Source organism: Oryx dammah, unplaced genomic scaffold, assembly GCF_014754425.2.
Source record: "Oryx dammah isolate SB20612 unplaced genomic scaffold, SCBI_Odam_1.1 HiC_scaffold_11, whole genome shotgun sequence".
NCBI lineage: Eukaryota > Metazoa > Chordata > Mammalia > Artiodactyla > Bovidae > Oryx > Oryx dammah.
Window position 1 is genome coordinate 18,990,014 of NW_024070195.1, and position 20,380 is coordinate 19,010,393.

At 41.5% G+C, this 20,380-nt stretch overlaps 1 protein-coding gene across 1 annotated transcript in view; it reads right to left on the minus strand.

The window, feature by feature from the left end:
* Positions 1–20,380, minus strand: part of KIAA0319 (KIAA0319 ortholog) — a 43,757-nt gene that overhangs the window by 13,902 nt on the left and 9,475 nt on the right. The window contains exons 4-13 of the mRNA XM_040249937.1: positions 20,134–20,232; positions 17,946–18,043; positions 16,900–16,987; positions 15,655–15,747; positions 14,150–14,282; positions 10,194–10,422; positions 6,958–7,081; positions 6,174–6,306; positions 4,871–5,019; positions 2,085–2,236 (exon numbers count right to left, since the gene is read on the minus strand). Coding sequence (XP_040105871.1) covers positions 2,085–2,236; positions 4,871–5,019; positions 6,174–6,306; positions 6,958–7,081; positions 10,194–10,422; positions 14,150–14,282; positions 15,655–15,747; positions 16,900–16,987; positions 17,946–18,043; positions 20,134–20,232 — 1,298 coding nt within the window. The remainder of the gene's footprint in view (positions 1–2,084; positions 2,237–4,870; positions 5,020–6,173; positions 6,307–6,957; positions 7,082–10,193; positions 10,423–14,149; positions 14,283–15,654; positions 15,748–16,899; positions 16,988–17,945; positions 18,044–20,133; positions 20,233–20,380) is intronic.

Sequence of the window (20,380 nt, forward strand, 5' to 3'; positions counted from 1 at the left end):
AAGTGGGGAGGGGAGGTTAGCGAAGGTCTGGGTAATCCTCGGTATCTCTTCCACGGCTATTTTTATTTGTTTTAAAAATTTTTTTATATTTTGGTCACAGCTAACAGCATGTAGGATCTTAGTTCCCCAACTAGGGATTGAACTCATGTCCCCTGCATTGGAAGAAGAGTCTTAACCAATGGACCACCAGGAAAGTCCCTCTTTCACTTTTAAAGCACCAGGAGACACAAGACTCAGACAGGACTTTGTTACAGGACCTTCCCAAGGGCTCTGCTGCTGCTGCTGCTAAGTCGCTTCAGTCGTGTCCAACTCCGTGTGACCCCAGAGACGGCAGCCCACCAGGCTTCCCCGTCCCTGGGATTCTCCAGGCAAGAACACTGGAGTGGGTTGCCATTTCCTTCTCCAATGCATGAAAGTGAAAAGGGAGAGTGAAGTCACTCAGTTGTGCCCAACTCTTAGCAACCCCATGGACTGCAGCCCACCAGGCTCCTCCGTCCATGGGATTTTCCAGGCAAGAGTACTGGAGTGGGGTGCCATTGCCTTCTCCTCTCAAGGGCTCTAGGAATGACCAAATTCTACCCAGCAAAGGCAGAAACTCCTGAAATTAGGGCAAAGACCTGGAGTGTGAAGCACACTTTCTGAAGAGTTTTCTGGGTCTTATTTTCAAAGACAGCTTCGCAGTGTGTAGGATTCCTTGTGGTGTGTCCTGTTCACCTTCTCTGATGACCCACAAGCCTCCGTAGAGACATCTCTGCTGAAAACATTTGAGAAGAATCTCCTAGACCCCTGCCCTGAACTTGCTAGCAGAAGAGGGTGCAACCAACGGTAACAAGGGCTCTGATCAGGGAGCTATTATAACTACACTTAGAAGCCAATCCACCACCTGGCTGAACAGTATTCATTCCAGAGTTACTTTGGAAATTATAAAGCACTTTCAGTTCTTTCCCCGGGACCACTCCCTCGGTAAATCTCCAAGAGTAAATTTTCATCTTTCATGTCCTTAGCAACAGCAGGAATGAAGACATACCTACATTTATAGCCAAAAAGGCAGGGTGCTCTAATGTGGAAAAATGCCTGCTAGGAACGAAAAACCTAAGCCTATCTGGTTGGTTAAAGACGACTTAATCAGCTTTGGCCAAGTCACTTTCCATCTCTGCATCTGATTTTCTGTACTTTTGCAATGGGAATGGCAATCCTGGATTTAGTGACCTGTCTGGTACAATGCTGAGGAAAAGGAAAGAATCCACGTGGCTCAAAATGGGAACAACAGGAAAGCTGAGGAGCAGAATGAGTCCCATGAGAAGAATCCAGGCTACAGTTTCTGACTCTGTCAAAGTCTGGGCAGGGAAAAAGTCAGAAAGGACTTCAGATTTATTTAAATTGAATAGCAGCTTCCTGCACCCAGGCGTCAGAGGAAACCTAGAATCATAAACATCTTAGCGGGGCATGGAAAGGGAGATAAGATCATAACAGAGACACAGAAATGGAGTTAACTGTGTCCCCTCAAAGGTTGATGTCCTAACCCTCCAATGTGACTCTATTTGAGATAAGGTCTATTATGAGGTAATTAAGGTTAAATGAGTCATAATGAGGAGACGGGGAAGACAGAGGATGAGATGGTTGGATGGCATCACTGACTCGATGGACATGAGTTTGAGCAAGCTCCAGGAGTTGGTGATGGACAGGGAAGCCTGGCGTGCTGCAGTCCCCGGGGTCGCAAAGAGTCAGACACGACTGAGTGGCTGAACTGAACTGAGGTCATAAAGGTGGGGTCCTGATCCCATAGGATTAGCGTCCTTGTAAGAAGAGATGCCCAAGAGCCCTCTGTCTCCCCTCTCTCTCCCTCTCTCTCCCCTACTTCCTCTCCCTCTCCAGCCCCGCTCCCATGTGAAGACACAGCAAGAAGGCAGTTGGAACCAATCATCTACCACCTTGATCTTGGATCTTCCAGTCTCCAAAACTGGAAGAATATAAATGTCTGTTGTTGAAGCTCCCCCGCCTGTGGTATTGTGCTATGCAGCCCTAGCAAACTAACATAGACGTAATGATCAGTGGTCCAGGGGCAATTCTCTTCAAGTACTCACTCCAGCTGCTGGACTCTGGCCGTCCCGGATCCACAGATAGGACACAATTCCTTGGTCATCAGTAGACCTTGAACCATCCAAAGTAATGGAGTTATTGGGAAGCACAAGAACATGTCTGCCACCAGCCTGGGCTCTGGGAGGACTATTATTTTCTAAGTCAAATACAGCAGAAATGAAAGCAAAGAAACTGATTTAAAATACTTGTGATAAATGTGTCATAAAATACCATGACTATTCCATCTTGCAGATAAGCAGATTTAAAATATGCAGAAAGCATCATCTCTTACCCAAAATACCCATAAGATAAACTAAAGACTTTCTTTAACATCCCTTTGCACTCAGCTACTTATAATTTGGCAGCCATTATGTTGGACAGTTTTCTATTATCATTACAGTTTTTCCCTTTTTGAAAAGAGAAACCATGATCTTATTTACATTTGGGATCTGGAAAATGAAAATATTTTGGTTTAAAATATGCTCTGGATCATTCTGTACTGGTCCACGCTATCTGGCCACAAATATTTATCTTTCTAGTCATGCCAAATTTTGATTGTGTTAAATACAAAAAAAGAACTTGAGTCAGAAATAATTAGACCTCATTGTTCTGACTGGGTATCAAATATAAGGAACAATGTAAGAGCCATTTCTGATATAAAGAAGATGCTATGAGGCAGATGGGGTTGTTTAGATGGGATTCTGGGATTCAATAAATCAGTCAATAGAAAACAGGTGAGGATAGTCATATATTGACCCAAAGGAGTAATTCACATCCCACTGGTCACTGGCCACTTTCTTCCTAAAAAAGAGGCCAGAGACTGGAATAGAGCCAATTGGTGCTATTTTTAGTTTGCCATTTTGTCCACTCCACTTCTCCACAAGCATTATCTTTTTAAAAATCCAAATCTTTCAGGTAAAAATGGCATGATGCTAGGGTTTGCCTCAAAATGCTTCGACCAGGACCAAAGAAAATGTGAACTGATAGATGAAATAAGAAGGGGAAAATGTCACTAACTGTTGAAGCTGGGTAATGGGTGCATGATGGTCCATTAGGGCTATTCTCTCTACTCTTATATGTGGTTGCAAACTTACACAATAAAATATTTGGAAAAAAACTCAAATTGCTGTCACTGTGCTGAGAAAATTGCTTCAGCCTCTCCCAAATGCGCAATAAAGTCCAAACTATTCAGCACAACACAATGTACACAGTCTTTTTTGGCTGAGCCTGAGGCTCAGCTACCCTCCCCAGTGTTCTGACACTCTTGCTGATCCCTAATATCCAACTGGATTTTCCCATCCAGCCAGGCTCTTTTACATTTCTGAGCTTCAATGCATCATAATCATTCATTCATTCACTCATTTAAGAAGGAGCCAACATTTATGATTTGCTGTGAGTCTATCACTGCCAATCCCAAAGAATGCTCAAACTACCGCACAATTGCACTCATCTCAGATGCTAGTAAAGTAATGCTCAAAATTCTCCAAGCCAGGCTTCAGCAATACATGAACCGTGAACTTCCAGATGTTCAAGCTGGTTTTAGAAAAGGCAGAGGAACCAGAGATCAAATTGGCAACATCCGCTGGATCATCGAAACAGCAAGGGAGTTCCAGAAAAACATCTATTTCTGCTTTATTGACTATGCCAAAGCCTTTGACTGTGTGGATCACAATAAACTGTGGACAATTCTTCAAGAGATGGAATACCAGACCACCTGACCTGCCTCTTGAGAAATTTGTATGCAGGTCAGGAAGCAACAGTTAGAACTGGACATGGAACAACAGACTGGTTCCAAATAGGCAAAGGAGTACATCAAGGCTGTATATTGTCACCCTGCTTATTTAACTTATATGCAGAGTACATCATGAGAAACGCTGGGCTGGAAGAAGCACAAGCTGGAATCAAGATTGCCAGGATATTAATAACCTCAGATATGCAGATGATGCCATCCTTATGGCAGAAAGTGAAGAGGAACTCAAAAGCCTCTTGATGAAAGTGAAAGAGGAGAGTGAAAAAGTTGGCTTAAAACTCAACATTCAAAAAACGAAGATCATGGCATCTGGTCCCATCACTTCCTGACAAATAGATGGGGAAAATAATGGAAACAATGACAGACTTTATTTTGGGGGGCTCCAAAATCACTGCAGATGGTGACTGCAGCCATGAAATTAAAAGACGCTTACTCCTTGGAAGGAAAGTTATGACCAACCTAGATAGCATATTGAAAGGCAGAGACGTTACTTTGCCAACAAAGGTCCGTCTAGTCAAGGCTCGGGTTTTTCCAGTGGTCATGTATGGATGTGAGAGTTGGACTGTGAAGAAAGCTTAGTGCCAAAGAACTGATGCTTTTGAACTGTGGTGTTGGAGAAGACTCTTGAGAGTCCCTTGGACTGCAAGGAGATCCAACCAGTCCATTCTGAAGGAGATCAGCCCTGGGTGTTCACTGGAAGGAATGATGCTAAACTGAAACTCCAGTACTTTGGCCACCTCATGTGAAGAGTTGACTCATTGGAAAAGACTCTGATGCTGGGAGGGATTGGGGGCAGGAGGAGAAGGGGCCGACAGAGGATGAGATGGCTGGATGGCATCACTGACTCGATGGACATGAGTTTGAGTGAACTCCGGAAGTTGGTGATGGACAGGGAGGCCTGGCGTGCTGTGATTCACGGGGTCGCAAAGAGTCAGACACGACTGAGCAACTGAACTGAACTGAGGGGTCTGTGAGACTGAGAAGTAGAAGGCGCCCAGCCCCCTCCACTGGCGGATCCACCCGCCCTCTGCCCTGACTCACCCTTCTTCACAGCCACGGTGAGGGTGGTTGTGCTGCTCAATCCCTGCTGGTCTTTCACTGTTAAACGGAAGTGGTAGGTACCCACCTGAAGACCGCTTACTGTGGCTATAGCTTTGTCGAAGTTTTCCATCTCCACTGCGCTGGGGCCTCTATGAAACACGACAGTCATTAACAATGGGCTTAGGGTATGAAAGTCTGAGGATGCCAGGCATGTTGTTTGTTATAAATGGTTTCTTTTTTTTTTTATGACAATGATATATACCATCTAGAGAATTCTAAGATAACTTTTTACTCATTTAGATTCTTGAGATCTGTGTAAGAGGCACAAGCTAAATCCTATTTCAGACAAAAGCTGCTGGATTCCTGGGAAGAGGATTTGGGGGTTCTTTGTTTTTTTTTTAATTGAGCTGTCAGTGAAATGATCTGTTTTTAGAAGATGGAGCCTTAGAAACCACTCCTACTTCTTTCGTTCTTTTTTATTTTGGCTGTACTGTGTGGCACGCAGGATCTTAGTTAGTTCCCTGAGCAGGGATCAAACCTGCATCCCCTGCAGAGGAAGTACACAGTCTCAACCAGTGTATGGCCAGGGAATTCCCTCTGTTATTTCTTCTTTAAAGAAGAAATTTTAGCAGCTGCTAAAATCCTCAGCTATCTTTCAGGAGAATATGGAAGAGGTGGTGATCAAGTCAGGTAACTGATTTAAGAGAGGAATTACAGCAGAGTTGTGAAGACTGGGCTCTCTAGTCAGGAAGACCCAGGTTAACTCCAGGATCTTGCTCTGTCTGGACAACTGTAAGCCCTGTGATCTCACTTATCTCTGCAAGCCTCATTTGCTTTACCTGTAAAATGGGAATAGTAGTATTTACCTCTTAAGAACTGATCTAGCATTCCACAAGATTAAGCATGTAAAGTACAAAAAAAATGTCTGAGGATACAGGAATCCCCTTGAACGCCGCACCTCTGCTGTCTATAGTCACTGCAGGTGGTTTGAGAGTGTGTAGGTGCGGGGGGCTCTCATGAGGACCCCCCACCCAGGTTCCCCTGCACCTCCTCTGTCATGAAGCTCACCTCACCCCAAGACTGCCCTGACCACCTGCCCTCCACTGTCAAGAAATGCCGATCTTGTCCATCTACACCTGATGGAGAATTTAAACGATGGTGCCCCTCCTCTTCTAGAAACGAGCTTAAATCCTGACTCAACAATCTCAAGCTGATTGCTTAATCTGGATCCTCCAGAGAACGGTAGGATTAGCACTGAGCCAGGGCGTGAGCCCAGCACTTGGTGATGAGATGGGCGGGCTACCTGACACGCTCCCAGTGGTAGAAGACAATGCCGTGGTCGTCGCTGCTACTGCTCCCATCCAGGGTGGTGCTTTCCACCGGGAGGATCAGCTCCTTATCTGGGCCCGCCACAGCTACCGGAGGCCTGTTGTTTTCTAGAATTATAGAAGTGGTGTGAAGAAGTAACATCTCTTTGCATGAAGTCTGCCATCCTCTGATTTCTTGATTTAAGCCAATTACTCATATTCAGATCAGATGGCTACTGGAGTGTGCCCTGTCCTTTGGGAATCCTGGGGGGAATACGTGCAGTCTCTTGGCTGACCCAGGAACTAAATATTCCAAGTTTAGACTGGGATGACAGATAGCAAGAAATACTCTTCTGTAATATGTACATCTCTGGTTTCTTGAAGAGACCTCAAAAGTCATGGAGTGGAACTCTAGTCAATTGCCAAAGTCTGGCCACAAGCCTTCTGCGTATCAAGCCACACATAACTACCAGCATCTTCAAGAATGCCCTTGAGCTTTGGGGCAGAGTGGGACATGGCATCAGAGCCCACAGGGACTCTGCAGATGGCTCTCATTTGTCCCTTGTGCTGTAGTTTAGGGACACCGTCAGGACACAATTCAGAACCACACAAAAAAATTGGCTTTATGTTAAGATTTAGCTCCTGCAGCCCCAATTTCTTGACAGTTCAAAGACTAACTTAAGAGAATTTCCACCAAATTTGACTGGTCTGAAGCCCAGAAGCCCAGATGTCATTTCTGTTTTAATCTCTGGGGCTAAATTCCTTTCCTATTTCACCTACCAGGCTGGACAGTCACGGTGACCACAGCCGTGGACTGTTGCTTAGAAGAATCTGTTACCATCAGCTGAAACGTATAATCTCCTTCCTCCATTGCAGACAAATGAAGGTATGGTGTCTTTACTCCCTAAGTCATAGCAAATATAGAAATGAAAAAGAAAAAATAATATTAAAGAAGCACAAGTAATCAGCATGACAGAAAGAAAAACTAGTGATTTTACTAAATGTGGAGAGCCTGCTTTTAAAAAATATATACATGTCCCAGGAAAATGGGATCCAAAGTCCACAGTATATCCTCAGACACTGTTTAAAGAATATAAATTAATACAGTCTTTTTGGAGGTCAATATGGCAGCATCCATTCAAATGTTAAAAGTACACACTCTTCAACCCAGCCTTTCTACTGAGTATCTACCCTAGAGAAAAGCCCACATGTGTAATAATGGAGACTCGCCCATGGATGCTAACATATCGCCTATAGAAAAAAAAAAAGAAAAGGGAACAATCCAGACGATCATTAAAAGAGAAACGGCCAAGCCCACCATATACACTATGGGATGCTAGCTGCAAAGAAAGACGTTTAAAAGAATGAAGTAGATGTTCACATTAAAAAGTGGAAAGATATCAAAGATATAATACAAATCAAAGAAAACTGTGCAACAATGGCTACAGTGTGGTAGATACTAATATATGTACTTTACACACATACAAACACAGAAAAGATTCTGGACACACACAGGTTAAACTCATCACAGTAATTATCTCATATAAAGGGACTTGGTTGAGGTCAAGGTGTGTTTCCGCTTTATCAGAATTAGAGTTTTTTTAACCACAGGAAATCAATCATGATCAAAAATAATTTTTTGTTATTTTCCCCCGTATATTATCATCTCTTGAATTTTTCTTTTTGTGCATGTATTCTTTCTTTTTAATTTTTATTGATGTACAGTTGATTTACAATGTTTCAGGTATCTAGCAAAGTGAATCAGTTACACATACACATATTCTTTTTCAGATTCTTCTCCATTATAGTGTATTACAAGATACTGATTAGAGTTCAACACCTGAGCTATACAGTGGGTCCTTGATGTAAAATAACTTTTTAAAATGCTAGGACAACAATACTTTTCAATAAGGCTTTTTTTTTTTTTTCAGTTGAGTATACAGTAGTTTACCCTTGGACTATATCCTGCCAGGCTTCTCTGTCCATGGAATTCTCCCAGCAAGAATACTGGGTGGGTTGCCTTGCTCTCTCCAGGGGATCTTCCTGACCCAGGGATTGAACCTGGGTCTCCTACATTGCAGGCAGATTCTTTACCATCTGAGCTACCAGGGAAGCCCAATACAGTAGGTCCTTGATGTAAAATAAATTTTTTAAATGCTGGGATAACAAAACTTTTCAATAAGGCATTTTTTTTTTCAGTTTGAGTATACAGTAGTTTAACCTTGTTGCCTCCAGGTTAATACCCCTTTGGTTATTTTTGCTCCTTTGTTGGAAATATTCCAAGTTGTTGCCTATGCTTAAACTTTATGGCATCCTGGAAAGGATTTTTAAATTTAAGTCCTATCATAATGTATTTACTTTCCTATGATTATCTATAAATTTCTGTTCTTGTTTTTCTTTTAGTTTTAAAGGAAAAAAAATTTTTAATAATAGAAAATCAAGTGTGTTATCACACAGGGAGTTATTGAAATTTGAAATACATTCTTTTATGACTTTAAAAACGGGCTTTCCCCTACTTTGATTCAATAGAGCAAAGTATTTCTTTTTCTGGAAAGCTCTTAGAGAAAGTATAATTTCCAGTACATAACTCAAAATTAACATGGTTACAGGAACGCTATGCACACAGTTAAAAGGAAGCTTGCAGCAAATGGGAACTGAGCAGACAAATTTACTGAGAATTTTTAGTCTAAGTATAAAGGAGTCTGGTTAAAGAGCTTATCTTTGTGATTGTCCCAGTTCCTAAAAAGCATTACTCCTTTTGACACCTTAATCAGTCAACCACAAGCCAGCAGCATCCTTACTGTGGCTAATCTGAGAGTGTTTACAGCAAGTGGGCAGACGCACAGAGCAACGAGGTTAGCCCTGCAGTCCGGCACAAGTGACTTCCTGTGGGTCCAGGTCCCGTAGACACGGATGCACTGCCCCATTAGCTCTGGGCACATCGTTCTCAGAAATTAAGGGAAAGAAATTTTGAAATATTTTTTAACTGAAAAAATGCAAAATAGTCCATCTTCTTGTTTGTATCCAAACTCCTCTGAATCTGAATTCTTAACCCAACAGCTGCAAACAGCATTTGCCACAACTCTCAGGTAGAGATGAACACTACATCACGTGCTCTCTAAAGGTATCCAGAGGACTCACAGCTCTTTCAAGTTCCATGCATCCCATCGGTCATTTTTAATTCATCATAATCACAAAGCTCTTCCCAGAAAGATCAAAAAAGTAAAGTAGGTCAGTCTTCATGGACTGTCTGACTTCATCACAAACACTAACAAGAAATTTGTCTTGGACTGGTGAGACGGTGTTTGAAGGAGAAGAGGAAGGGAGCAATGTAAGGTACTATCTTTTTTTCCATTAAACTCTTAAATAATAACATAACTTCAAAGGTACCAAGCTGGTTAGCAGCAATAAGTAAGCAGCTCACATACACGCATACAAATATAGCAACATTTCAAGGTTATTATAGACAGATACATTAGAGACTGGAACCAATCAAAAGGTAAATACAAAGCGATCTCAACAAGAGACAGCTGAATCTAGAGACGATAACATGCAATTTATAAAACTAGGAAGAACAAAATACACAGGAAATTACTGATAATGAGGTTTAGACTAGATTACTTCTAATGTTTATCCTAATACGTACTAAAATAATATTTCTGTAGCAAATGTTGGGTCAGCCTTTTCCCAAACGAACCTCAAGGTCAAGTTTTCAACATTCAAGGTTGACATTTCAACTAGGACCTGCTTAGTTGCTATTCTGGGCTTACATAGAGTGAGTGAGGGAAAGTGACATAAATTTAGAAGATTTGTGAGTTCAGCTACTCTCCTGATGGTTATAATAAGCAACTTTATAAAACATGTTTTCCGAATTTAGCTTCCCCTTGCACCAATATTTTAGATAGATGGATGGATGATGGACAAAAAGAAACACAGAAAGAAAAAGAGATAGACTGAGAGACAGATGAACAGACAGCTAGAGAAATAGAAGTCTGAAGGCAGGATGGAGAACGCACCTGCATAGCCACCTCTTGGTTCGTACTCCCAGGCACCAGGGACCACTCATAGAGGACAATCTGGTGATCATCACTGCTCTGGTTTCCATTCAAAGTGATGGAGTTTTGGGGCAAAGTTATAGTCTGATTTGGTCCCGCGTTGGCAACTGGTGGGTAGTCCACAGCGCTGCTGACTATTAGGGCTGCCATTGTGGAGTTAGTGGCTCCATCTGAGTCTGTAACAGTCAACCTAGTGAAAGGACAGGAGGCTATTATACCGCATGACTATGCCAGATCTTAAGGCAAGTGGTCAACTGAGTCTGCCTATGTATATTTCTCAGAACAACTCAGAGCAGAAACTTGAGGATGAAGCTGAGGAAAGAAGAGACCTGAGGATATATTTTTTGCTGTTGATTTATTTTTAGCTAGCAATACAGTCACATGATAGGGTTTTCTTTTATGTAGATTTCTCATAATTCTTCTAAATGCTGGATGAAGAAAACAACCCTGGCCAACACAGAAGCCTCTATTACCCGAGATTCAGAATATATCAGTTTAAGTCCTGCTCTCAGGCCTGAACATGTAGAGGCGGAAAATTACTCACAAATTTCAGATACAAAGCCTTTTAATTTTTTTCATTCTTTTCTAGAGGACTAAGTATTAAGTGTTTTCAGGACACTCCTTGCAAAGCCATTTTAGAATTGCTGCTAAGTCACTTCAGTCGTGTCCAACTCCGTGCGACCCCATAGACGGCAGCTCACCAGGCTCCGCCACCCCTGGGATTCTCCAGGCAAGAACAGTGGAGTGGGTTGCCATTTCATTCTCCAATGCATGAGAGTGAAAAGTGAAAGTGAAGTCGCTCAGTCATGTCTTGACTTTTAGTGACCCCATGGACTGCAGCCTAGGCTCCTCCATCCATGGGATTTTTCAGGCAAGAGTACTGGAGTGGGGTGCCATTGCCTCTTCCGATTTTAGAATTAAGCACTTTCAGATACAAATGATACTCAACCTACACAAACAACAGAGAAAGAGCTGCACTGACCTCCTGTAGTAAACTCACTGGTGATGTGGCAACTGGATCAGTGAGATAAGGCCACTGTTCCTTTCTGCAATAAAGATGTTAATTCAGGGTAGCAGTGCATGTTTAACAGCTATAAAGAGGACTATGAGAATGAAGCTCTGGAAAGAATACAGGACATATTTGTAGGTAAGGTACTTACAGGGGGCCCAGGTATTCTGGGCCTCTAAGGAGATCAGCCCTGGGATTTCTTTGGAAGGAATGATGCTAAAGCTGAAACTCCAGTACTTTGGCCACCTCATGCAAAGAGTTGACTCATTGGAAAAAGACTCTGAAGCTGGGAGGGATTGGGGGCAGGAGGAGAAGGGGACGACAGAGGATGAGATGGCTAGATGGCATCACTGACTCGATGGACGTGAGTCTGAGTGAACTCCGGGAGTTGGTGATGGACAGGGAGGCCTGGCGTGCTGCGATTCATGGCGTCGCAAAGAGTCAGACACGACTGAGTGACTGAACTGAACTGAACTGAGCCCATATATTCCATACAACCAAGATCCAAACTCCAGTTTTCACTCTGACAGGAAAACAAACACCTAAGATCCTTCCTCCACAACCAAGTTTAGTCAGGATACATTCTGAGTCCTTAAATAAATGACTCGAAAATGACCCAAGATTCTACTCTAAGAAGTCGTTAGTAGAAGAAAAAGAACAAAGTAAATCAAAAGTAAATAGAAGTAAATAAATAGTAAAGATAGAACAGAAAAGAACAAATTAGAAAACAAGCAAATAGATTAAAGCAGTTCTAGTTAGGTTCTATGAGAAGATAAATAATATTAACAAACCCCTTAATTACACTAATAAAGAGAAAAAGAGAACATAAATCACCAATACTGGAAATGAAAAAGGGGTTATCATCACAGATGCTACAGACTTGAAAGGATAATATGAAGATATTATGAGCAACTTGATTCCAAAAAATATGATGATTTAGTAGGAATCCACAAAGTTGTTGAAAAATACAATTTACTAAAAACTGACACAAGAAAAAACAGATACATATCATTATTAATCAACTATATGCCAATATAAAACTTAAAAAAAGAAAAAGTAAAAAACAGAAAATCTAAATAGCCTTACATCTATTAAAGAAATCAAATTTATTATCAAAACTTTCCCAAGAAGAAAATTCCAGGCCCAGACGATCTTACTGGTTAATTCCATCAAACATTCAAGAAAAAAAAATGCCACCAGTTATTCACAAATAATTCAGAAAATAAAGGATATGACCTTGTTTTATTTGGCCAGTATAATCCTCACACCAAACCTTAACAAAGACAAATGCAGAGGGAGAGAAAGACAGAAGAAAGCATAAACCAAATCTTTCATGAGGACAGACATAAAAATATTTATAAAAATATTATCAACTTGAAGCCTATGCTATATAAAAAGAATATCATGATAAAATAGGGCTTACTCCATGAATGTAAGGTTGACTTAACATTCAAAAATCTCACACAGTACATAAAACTAACTCAAAATAGATCACAGATTTAATATAAAACCCGGAAATCCAAAAACTTAAAGAAAGAAACCAGGATCTTTGCAATTTGGGGAATAAACAACAGCTACCTAGATAGAACCCAAAAAGCATGAAACAGAAAAAAACTGATAGATTAGATAATCAAAATTTAAAACTTTTGCCCTTTAAAAGGTACCATTAAGAGAACAAAATTTCATATACGAGGAGGAAATATCAATAACACATATAAAGAACTTGTTTCAGAATGCATAAAAATTTTACAACTAAATAAGACAAACAATAAAATAGGAAAAAGATCTGACTGGAGATTCACAAATGAAGTTACCACGAACGGCCAAGAAACACCTACAATATGCTTAATGTCATTAGTTATCAGGAAAATGCAAATTAAAACCATAATGAGATATCACCATCCATCAAAGTAGATAAAATTTAAAAGAATGATTACATCAAGTGTTGGTAAGGATGTGGAGGTTGAAAACTTCATATACTATGAGTGGGAATGTAAAATAATATACCCACTTTGGGAAAGAGCTTGGAAATTTCTTAAAATGTTGAACAAACTCAACACAGGACCTAATTCTTCCATTGGTGGGTTTTTGCCCCAGAAAAATGAAAATATATGTCCACAAAAGACTTGTATGCAAATGTTCACAGCAGCTTTATTTATAATAGTTCAAAGCTAAAAACCTCAGAGTCCATACTAGATGAAAGGATAAGCAAACTGTGGTATATCCATACATTGGAATAGTACTCAGCAATTAAATAGAACATGCTATCGATAGAGACAACAGCATGGATGAATATCAAAATCATTTGCTGAGTGAAAGAAACCAAACAAAAAGGAGCACATATTGTACAATTCCACTTATATGAAATTCTAGAAAGTTTGGGATAACTTAAAGTGGCGGAGAGCAAGCCAGTGGTTGCCCAGAGACAGGGATGGAGGGAGGAAGGGATTGCCAAGGGGCATGAGAAAACTCTGGGGATGATGGAAATGTTTATTATCTTGATTCTGACAATGGTGCAACAGGTATATACATATGTCAAAACTCATCAAATTTTATATCTTAAATATGTGCAGTTTATTATACTTCAGCTATACCTTAAAAAGTTATAAAAAGATAAATAGATAAATCACATAACTCTGCCTCACACAGACTCAGAAGATAGAAACTTTCTTTCATGTTTCTCAACACAGCAAAATAGGTGCCAACCCGTACTGTTACTGACAACCAAATCCAGAGGTTTCCCATACACAGACACTTGTAGTTTATATTACTGATCAGAGTACGAAGTGGTTGCCAACCAAAACCCCCGACAAAACCAAATCTGCCCTGTCTCCTGATGAAAATGAAAAGATGCATCAATTTAAGGAAAAGAGTCAAATGATCAGTGCTGGAAACTGAGCCCACTTGCCTGAAAGTATAGTTTCCAGGAACAAGGTTAGACAGATGTAAGACGGCGGAATCAGCTGAGGTCTTCTCTTCTCGGGAGGGCCCATTAACTTCTTCCCAGTGATAACTCACGATTTTAGTATCATCTGTACTTTCTAGAAAGATTGAAAAATACATGAAAACTAGAATTAAATATAAGGATATTAAAACATCAATTTCATGATTAATATCACTGGGTGTTTAAATTTGTATTTATTAGAAATTATTTAATTGCAAAGATTTCAATGGCCATATAATATGTGTTAAAAGGAAGATTTCTTCTTCTCCCTAAATTATCATCATGATTTTTCTCTAGGATTTCCACCAGATTTGAGTCAGGGTGTTTCCACTCAGTTGTGAATTTAAATGGCACAGTGACAGGCACTATTGCTTTTTAAAAACAAAACTCACTTTAACTACAGCACATGATATCTTACTGATAATTTACGTAAGTATATGACTGACAGATTCATAAAGAATTGAGATGCTTCTATATAATTACAAAACACCTTTTACCACCCTAATCATTAAGTGTAAATCCAGAGAAAGACTGTACCCTACATCAAAACCTCCCACCTCTACTTCAAAAGAAAGTAAACAAAATGTACTATGCAGAATAACAGTGATTTAGGCCTAGAAGAGAGCCAGTTTCATCTCATTCATTTAAGGAAAGAAACTTCCATGTGACAGATTAATAATCCTGAACAGTTTCCTGTAACCAAGTTACACTGAATTAGAGGAATCAAGACATAATGCATTCTCTCATAAATATTTTCATTTAAAATGTGCTTTATTTTCATGTTGCTAAGGAGGCAATATAGACATTTATATTGGAATAGATGCAAAAGACTGTGTCAATGTGATTTGTAGATATTCTGTATCTGTGCAGACTTGGAGCAGCGCTAGTGACTGACAGGTACTCTTCTCCTAGGAACCAAGGCAAGTATTCTTCACTCTCCGGATTTGCTATTAGCTTTGTGATTTGACAGACATAAATGCAAATACCAGTAACACTGATACTGCTGAACATATTTGAATATAGTGTCAAACACAGGATATGTTTTCATCTATTCTCATTTGCCTGGACCCACGAAGTTACACTGGGGCCCTTTCCACATAGACTAATTGAAGGAATGAACTCTGAATTAAATGAACAAAACTCTACCTGCCCGCACTAAAGACACCCCTTCTACCATTTGTTAAAAGTGACTTTCCAAAGGCTCATCACATAGACTGCATCGAGAGTCTTTCCTAATTGCTTTAATTCCCATGCAATAGCTAGGCCCTAAAGGACTTTTCTCATAGACAAAATGAGACGTGACTGAAGGGAAATTCAGCCCAAGGCAGAGAAGTTGTGCTAAAGGAGCTGAAGGAGTTGAATATACAGACAAATGCCCATCTATTAAGTCCTCTCAGCTTCAGCAGAGAGTTCCCATTACATTTCACGGTTCATGGGGCCAGACCCCCGACGTGGGGCAGGGTACCCACGGCTGCCGTCGATGAGAGCCGCTGTCAATGGCAGGGAGAGCTCCTGTCTCTCGGGAGAAGCAATTGCCGTGGGAGGCAGGTTGACTCTTCCGGCTGCAAGACGGAAAAAAATGATGCGGACTGAGTCACGTTGTGTTCTGTACACACCACCCCCAAAATAAACCATGTGACTTTCAAACACACTGGTCATCAATATCCTGTCCAGACGGTGTTTACCCTACAGGCTTTGAGTGTGCAGAGGGCTTGTTAATGTTTTGGGATGTTTCCATACATTTTAGGAGCATGTCTGCGGGTTTCGATTTTTGTACAAAAACCCCAGGCTCAATGAACACGTGTAATAACAACCAAGGCGTTGGTGACAGAGTTTGAGCAGCAACTGCAGAAGAGGAGCCCTGGAGTATGGTTCCAGCTCCTATGATTAACTGGATCTTCAATCTTTGACTGAAGGCTCCCTCATCACCCCTGAGGTAGAGGCTGGAGCGGGGGTTGGTCCGCTGCCCGTATGTCCAGTGGAGGGGATGGAGGAGGTTCAAGACCACACCACGCTCCATGCACAGAGCCAGAGCTGTGCCCACCCTGACAAAGGGCCACTGTTTCTAACTCACACAACCGCACTGACCTATGGGCTCGTGGTGGCCTGAAAGGACCAGGGGGCTTGAAAGCCCATGGCATGCATTTTCCTTGACCCCTGAGGTGCTCAGTTAAATGTATTTGAAAAGCTCTTTCACCTAAGGTCAAACTGAGTCACAGGGAACCAAGGTAGAAGAGTGTCAGATGGAGGAGGCTAAGGCACAGACAATTTGCCACTGACTTGAGGCTTCCCTGGTGGCTCAGATGGTAAAGAATCTGCCTGCAATGCAGGAGACCCAGATTCGATCCCTGGGTGGGGAAGATCCCCTGGAGATGGGAATGGCAACCCACTCCAGTATTCTTGCCTGGAGAATCCCATGGACAGAGGATCCTGGCAGGCTACAGTCCATGGGGTCACAAAGAGTCAGACAAGACTTAGCAACTAACACTTAAGAAGAGAAAGCAATAAGCTTGCAACGCTGCACAGCAGTATCAAGTGAGCACTAAGAACTATACTAAGAAAGCAGAAAGGAAAAAAAAAAAACCATGTCATCTTTGCATGGTCTCTACAATGGTGTCCAGTGTAAAACTAAATAATATATTACCGTGTAGTTCAGGCACCAAAAGGCAAGGGAGACCTGTACCACAGGAGGCTATTCTCTTCCACAAGCTTACCTGGCTTCACGGTGACATTTACAAATCCCTCTCCAAAGGCATTTTCACCAGAAACCGCTACTTTGAAGGCATAACATCCTACCGACAACTGCAAGATAAAGAAAAGTTACATCAGCAAACGTGCAAACAACAGGATGGGTCCACTGCCTGGAAGATCCTTAAATATTCCAGAAGCTGTTCTCCTGAAGTCAGCACAGAGTGGATGCTTGGGACCTAGAGACACACTGCCACGTCTGAAGCCTGTACTCTAGAACACTGACAATCATCTGGGAAGGACTTCAGCTTCATTACAGACGTTCACAGGCCTTACAGAACTATTGGTGAGATGGACCAGCCAAGGGGAGCCATTTGCAAAGTTGTATGTATGGGAATCCTGCATATTTACTAAGCTGGTGGGTCAGCTGTCTGTGGTCCAGGTGCCAGTCTTTGAGAAACAGCGCTCAGCGACAAGGAGATGGTGATGCTAACTTGTGTTGTACCCGTAGCTGTGCGGTCTCAGAAATGAAGACAACATAATCGTCTATGGCCCTCTAAAACGAGGACATGTTTCCTCCTGTGATGGCTTACATCTTGGAGCAATATTTGGTAGTCAAACCATTTGTGGACTGGAATGAATTTTTGGCAATCCTAGAAATGTGCCTGAGAATCAGAGATGACCAGAGTGTCTTTGACACTGCAAAAGGGGCAAGGGTTGGAACACAAGCTTTAACCTCACTACAGAGACCCACATCAGCCTGGGCAACCAGCCTTCTTCCCCAGACTGATATGCCAAGCAAGTCAAACGAAGAAAAAGTTCCTGAAAGCCCCTTTATTCATATCTGCCTGTCTACCTACATGCTTGAAATATAATTCATTAATGTGTGTGCTCAGTTGCCCAGTCACGTCCAACTGTCTGTGGCCCCAGGACTGTAGCCCACCAGGCTCCTCTGTCCATAGTTCTTCTTTTAATCTTAACCATAACAGAGACTTCTGGGTTCAACAGCTAAGAAGATAACACCTGAATTTTTAGGCACGCTGTCAATTACAACCAGTCACCAGTTACTTACTTGAGAGACATTAAGAGCCTGCATGTGTCTCTGTTTTATTTCTCCTTGGTAGTCTTCAGGGTGGCTTATTAAACTCCATTCATAGCTGTAAGTTGTTTCTGAGAGCCAAAGAGAAGTATGGGTAGTTATAAATTCTTAGAAGTCACTATAATCTGGGCAGAGGAAAGAAAGTGAGAGTCTTCAATCTGTTAGCAGAAATTAATTTAGGCATGTTGAACCCAACTTTCAACTATCATCCAAGTAAGGAATAATAAGGTTTATATATCTTTTGAATGTAAAATTTCTTTATTATAAGAACACTATAAATTATAAAAATTGAGAAAATATAGAAAGTTTTTTTTTTTTAAAAAAAGGGCCCAAATTTCATTGTTTGCACTTGATGACTTTCCTTCCGGACTGCTACACCTGCCTATACAATATAAATTTTAACATAATATAATCCACTGTGCTATGGATTTTTTTTCTCCTTTATTTTTCTCCTTTTAACAAAAAGCAAGAAGATTTAAATTCATCTGTTGTAGGGGTTTATATAAGGACGTAAGAACAGATTAAACCTCTATATGTTAGGACGAATCTATCTTCTACTTTGTGATACTAGTCATTAAGGCATGATTCCTTCAGCTGAAAGGAATAAATTAATAACGCCAAGTATTATCATTTTGCCTAAATTTTGATCCATGTGTGACAGGGAGAAACGAATAAAGGAACTAACCTGAATGAGAAATATTCAAACACCAGAGGAATGAATATATTTTGAGAAAGAATGTATTTGACAGGTCACATGGTCAAATGTTTGCTGAACAGCAGAGTGCTGGACCAGCAGAAGAAAGAGCATTTTAAACAACATGTTTTTGAACAGCTGTCATCACTACAGTGTCTGCAAACAAACCTGTGTGCATATGCAACCTCCCTCAGCCGACAGGAGAATCGCTCCAGGTTCTGCGGGCTGTGCATGCTAAGTCGCTTCAGTCGTGTCCGATTCTATGGACTGTAGCCTGCCAGGCTCCTCTGTCCATGGGATTCTTCAGGCAAGAACACTGGAATGGGGTGCCATTCCCTTCTCCAGGAGATCTTCCTAACTCAGGGATCGAACCTGTGTCTCTCATGTCTCTTGAACTGGGAGGTGGGTTCTTAACCATTAGCGCCACCTGGAAAGCCCTCTTATTACAAGTAAAAAGCGAGCATATGGAAACCTCTCCTGTTCTAAGATTATCACTCTGTTTTGCATCATTGGAAATGTAGGACTTGAGACTTCACTGGTGATCCAGTAATTAAGAATCTGCCTTGCAATGCAGGGGACGTGGGTTCAATCCCCGGTCAGTGAACTAAGGTCCCACATGCCGCAGAGAAACTAAGCCCAAGCAAAGCAACGACTGAGCCTGCGCATTCTGGAGTCCATGAGCAATAGCTAAAGAGCTCATGCACCCCAACAAAGATCCTGTGTACTGAAACTAAGACCCAATGCAGCCAAATAAATAGATAAGTATTTTTTAAAAGACAGAATTCTCGACTTCAAAAAAAAGAAAAGGCATGACTTTTTATTCTGACCAATTAAAGGAAATGTACTGGATTTAATTCCTATCCTCTTACTCCATTTTAAACTATTTCAACAAACTTTAAAGCTTATGATTATCAAAGCCTCAAGAGTGACATTTCCAGGTTGTGAAAAGGAATCCAAGTTGTAAAAACCCAGTAAAGACTCCTTAAGGACACACCAGCTAATGGGCCCCCTACGGATCCCAGTGTGTTAGTCGCTTAGTCGTCTCTGACTCTTTGCGACCCCGGGGACTGTAGCCTGTCAGACTTCTCTGTCCATGGAATTCTCCAGGCAAGAATACTGGAGTAGGTAGCCATTCCCTCCTCCAGGGGATCTTCCAGACCCAGGGATAGAACCTGTGTCTCCTGCATAGTAGGCAGATTTTTTAATCTTGTGAGCCACTAGGGAAGCCCAGTGTCCCAGAAAGAAAAGGGAAGTCTCTCAGTCGTGTCTGACTCTTTGCGACCCTGTGGACTGTAGCCTGCCAGGCTCCTCTATCCGTGGGATTTTCCAGGCAAGAATACTGGAGTGGGTTGCCGTTTCCTTCTCCAGGGGAGTCTTCCCGACCCAGGCATGGAACCCGGCTCTCTCCACACTACAGTCTGAACCACCAGGGAAGCCCACTGGTCCAGAGGAAAGTCAAACTCTCACCTGCAGGTGGCGCTGGCACAACGGAAGCCTTCAGTTCAACTTCATCTGCTGGTGAAGTTATGACTAGGTTCTCGCCAGCAGACACCATGAGCTGTTTCACTGAAAGTTAATTAGAAATTGTCCATTTCATCATATACTTTAATGATGCTCCATTACTGTCCTATAATAGGTTTTTCAAGTATCCATGAAATAAAACAACACACTTCTGTAATAGTTCTTCATCTGACTTTATCAAAGATACTTTTTC